Raw genomic sequence first — 4,512 nt, 5'->3', positions numbered from 1 at the left:
ATAAAATGGTCATATGTTTAGGACCAATTTTGGCCTTAACTCAAGTAGGATTATAGTTATATAATAGACCCGTGTTTGTCAATTACTGTTCCGGTGTTCCCTCCATATTACAGTGGGATGTATTCTTTTTAGGGTCGTCAAACCGTAAGTCGGATATTTCCTTTTATGATAAAAAAAAATAACATTATCTATCTTACTTTTTTTCTCACTTATTTTATTCTCTTTTTATTCAACTAAAAACACTACAAATCCTAAAAAAAAATGTGTCACATATGATGGGACGGAGTAAGTATAACTTATGTTAGCCATCGATAAATTAGATAAAATAATGCCTAGACCATATAGTACATATCAAGATAGACTTTTATCTCATATTGACTTAGCTATGGGGATTGGGTAAAATGGAATATCATGAAAGACAATGTAAAAAATTGTCACTTTAGATATTGATCGAGATAAATTTTCACGGACCAAATCTCTGAAAGTATAACTGAATAAGATATAAGAATAAACATAGCCTAGAACATGAGCAGGAAACGAACTAGAAAAATTCATGCATCCAGTTAATAAAATATATGGTGAGAGGCAGATCCTTATTCCAAGTTCCATTAGCAAGATTAGAAAAAATAATCAAAGACTACATAACAATATTAAAGATGAATTGTTCAACAATAGTTTGTCCTTGTTGAATCAAAGTGTCTCGTACATAAAATCTTAAATCTAAACATTGGAACAACATTCTTCTTTAACTTCGGTAATGTTTGGATCTTCACTTTGATCATCCTCCTCGAATTCATCATCTTCACCATCTATCAAAAAACTATAGTTAAAAATACACTCCTGTATACACATAAAATTTAGATCTTTATACAAAAAAAAAATAAAATCTTACTATCAGAATATCCATGCAACCAATTATGTGTGCAAATAATAGCTTGCACTTTTTCAGAAAGAACTCTATATCTGTATTTCTTCAAAACACGGGCACCAACACTAAAGAAAGAATCCGATGCTACTGTTGTTATAGGAATGCTAAGAGCATCACTTGCCATCGTAGCAAGTTCTCCAAAGCAGGCTGCACGATATCTCCATTACTCAAACAGATCAATTTCAGCATTTACATCCATTGCAGGTTCGTCCAGATATGAATCCAAAAATGACTTTCCTTCAGAAGTTCCACCTCTATATTCCTTCCATCCCTATAACAATATTATTAATGTATAAATTAGATCATGAACAAAATTAATATCGATAGAAATATAAAGACATGCAAAATTCTTAAGAAAAAAGAGAGGATAACTTACTGCGAGAACCTTCTTATTTATTCTCAATCCTCTAACTTGAGAACTCGAACTTCCACTAGATTGAGAAACCTTAACTGGAGATGCACTAGCACGCTTTTTCTTATACTCGTCGTATAGAGTATACAACCTCATCTTCAACTTACTGATTTTTTCCTCACTTGAATGATTGTCAATTCTTGAATAACAGTACTCCAAAAGCTTCAGTTTTATTCTTGGGTCGAACACTGCTCCTATGGAAAGAATTTCACTATGCTCCTCCCAGTACGGTGCAAACTTTAAATCCATCGAATGAGACATAGACTTCACCTCTTCATCTTGACTTCTATAATTTTTAGACAAAAAGTGTGCAATCTTCCAAAGTTCTATAAAAAAGAAACCAGAAGTAGGACTGGATGATCCAGAAATCATAGTTGAAATATTGTAAAATGGCTCCAAAAATTTAAGCATCAGTTCTCCTCTATTCCACTCTTCTTCCGTTGGACAATACTTATAAGCCAAATCCTCAAATTCGAGCAAACAAAAAGCACGTCGACATTTAATTCCACTATCAAGCACCAAATATATGGATTCCCAATGAGTAGGCACATCCAAGCGAAGAGAAGAAGGTAATTCAATACCAGTTTTCCGAGCACACTCTTTAAACTCGATCATTCTAGCTTCTGATGCTTTTACGTATTTGATACTAGCTCTAATCTTATCTAAAGCTTCACTAGCAACTTCCAATCCTTCTTGGACCATAAGAGTCAAGAGATGTGCTCAACATTTCACACGGAAAAATTCACCATTGCATAATAATGAGTTCTGCAAACCAAGTCGCATCTTCAATATTTCTATCATGTCATTATTAGCAGACGAACTATCCAGAGTCAAAGAAAAGACTTTCCTATCTATTTTCCAATCTGCCAAAATATCATAAACCTTTCAAGCTATTTCGATTCCAGAATGTGGAGGAGGCATAGAACAAAATGCAAGTATTTTGCTATTCAATTTCCAGTTTTCATCCACAAAATGTGCAGTTAAACAAATATAACCCGAATTAGTACAAGCGGTCCAAACATCACAAGTCAAGCGCAACAACCCTGAAACATTACTCAATCTGAACTTCAATTTCTGCTTTTCAGATTCATACAAATTCATCACATCCAATACATGAGTATCTCCAGATATAAATTCTATATCCAGATTCAAAGACTTCAAAAAACCTCTCATTTCATCATATTCAACCCAATTCAATGGAAGATTATGTGCAACTGATATCTTAGTCATCCAATCCCGACAAATTTTAGGATTGATTGCATTATTTTTAACCTCTAACTTCTCCTGGTGCTCAGTAAACATAACACCCACATCTCCAAACTTTGATTTCTTCTTACAAACCAACATATGACGACTAAAAGTAGAAGTTCCTTGTCTCGTACCTTCATATTTCCATCTTTGACCACATTGATTGCACCTAACATTCTTCCCATTTTCATCAGGTTCTTCATGTGTAAAATGATTCCAAACTTCAGAAGTTCTTTGTCTCTTCTTGGACTTGGACTCATCTCGAATCCCCACTCTTTCAGTATGAGCAGTATCAACAGTTGGTGTAGAATCCCCCATCTATAGCAACTACAAAGCTACAACATGAACATAAACAAATTCAACCAAACTGAAGGAAAACAAAATTAAATTCAATAATTCAACAATGAAAGTGCTTTAAGATCATTGATACATCACAGTTGACGGAAAGACAATGCAAACTATTACTATTATTGTAGTGTATATAATGCACAAACTACAATTCTCCCTCTCAATCTGCATCTGCTCTTAAACTAGATTCAACTCATTTCTACACCAATTTCACATATCAATTTGCATATGCTCTTTTCCTAGATTCAACTCATTTCTACACCAGTTGCATATACTTTCACATATCTCAATCTTCATATGCTATTTTCCTAGATTCAACTCATTTCTACACCAATTGCATATAATCACTGAATGTTCTTCACATGTGCTTATCTATTAAAATTCCAGAACTAATAATCAATAACTTATAGTATAGAGAAATTCAATTGATGACGGTAACAATCGGTTGATCGTATAATCGCGACGCCGATAAAAAAGCTGAGGAAACTGGGTTTGGTTTCTTCTCTACCTTTGGAATCAAGCTAGAGTTCCGTCGAGCCTTCTTCGATGTAGTAGGGATTTCGATTCGACGGCCGATTTTACTGAAATAGGAGCGCGAAATCCGGAGGCGGCTGAAAATGGGGGATTTTGGCGGGAAGGAAGATGAGCGGATGCAGTAATTTTAGTTTAGTTATTAATTATATTTCTCACATATATAAAACTTTTTATATATAGCTAATATTTATTCTTGTTTCTCCAAAATATAGACATATTATGTTAGAGATCTAATTTGATGATCATTTCTAAGGTTTAATCCATGTTTAGCATGATTTATGTTGTTATTGTATACAGTATTTAGTTTGATTCTAATACTCCCTCCATTCTATAAAAATATGGGCAATTGGTATGACATGAGAATTAAGAAAAAATTTGTAATATAAGATGAAAGAGTAGTTAAAATAGTGTTAGGAAATAGTGTGACCCAAATTATTATTAGTGTTTTGATAATGATATAAGTTGTAAAAAAAGTTGATACTTATGGGTAATAAATTGGGATAACTTTTTAAAAATGGAATGTACATATTTTTATGGGACGAAGGGAGTAAAATATTAGTATTTCTTTTTAATCTTTTTGATTTATTTTTTTCCATTTATTTTCTGTCATTTACCTATTATTTTAATTTACATAAATATTGAGTTTAGCACAATTAATTATTTTAATCTTAACGTTATCATTTATAAAAGCAATCTATTCATGTTATTACTATAAAGTTTATTGAAATGAAATTAATATACTGAGATAGTATAATTAACAAACTGAGTTTTGAATTTGAAATTTTTGCACAAAAGAATGAAAATATTGCACAAAACGGATGCTTAGCTTAGTTTGGTATTACGGTTTCCTTTCACCCAATAGATCGGGGGTTCGAGTCAGCACAAGTAAACATAGATCGGGGGTTCAAGTCAGCGCTAGTAAACGATAAACCAAAATTATGTCAGACCTTAATACACTCCGTTATAGTGCTTCAGTGTCAACTGATTTTGCCACCAAAACATACACAAATAAGAAGAAACAAACAATGAAATGATACCAAGA

At 32.7% G+C, this 4,512-nt stretch overlaps 1 protein-coding gene across 2 annotated transcripts; it reads right to left on the bottom strand.

Annotated features, from left to right (window-relative positions):
• Positions 1-638: 638 nt before the first annotated feature.
• On the bottom strand, positions 639-3,559 carry LOC125209010 (zinc finger BED domain-containing protein RICESLEEPER 2-like). Of its 2 annotated transcripts, XR_007174281.1 has the most exons (4): positions 3,445-3,559; positions 1,305-2,923; positions 893-1,199; positions 639-809 (listed from the first exon to the last, which is right to left on the bottom strand). XR_007174281.1 is itself a non-coding variant. In XM_048108582.1 (3 exons), exons 2-3 carry the CDS (start codon positions 2,040-2,042, stop codon positions 1,092-1,094), a joined length of 846 nt encoding a protein of 281 aa, XP_047964539.1. In that variant the 5' UTR covers positions 2,043-2,923; positions 3,445-3,559; the 3' UTR covers positions 639-1,091. The 2 variants fall into 2 exon arrangements, 1 of the variants encoding a protein (XP_047964539.1); XM_048108582.1 differs by having other exon boundaries at positions 639-1,199.
• Positions 3,560-4,512: the final 953 nt, after the last annotated feature.

This window comes from Salvia hispanica, chromosome 3 (genome assembly GCF_023119035.1).
Source record: "Salvia hispanica cultivar TCC Black 2014 chromosome 3, UniMelb_Shisp_WGS_1.0, whole genome shotgun sequence".
Taxonomy (NCBI): Eukaryota; Viridiplantae; Streptophyta; class Magnoliopsida; order Lamiales; family Lamiaceae; genus Salvia; species Salvia hispanica.
This window is presented reverse-complemented; position numbering and strand designations above follow the sequence as displayed.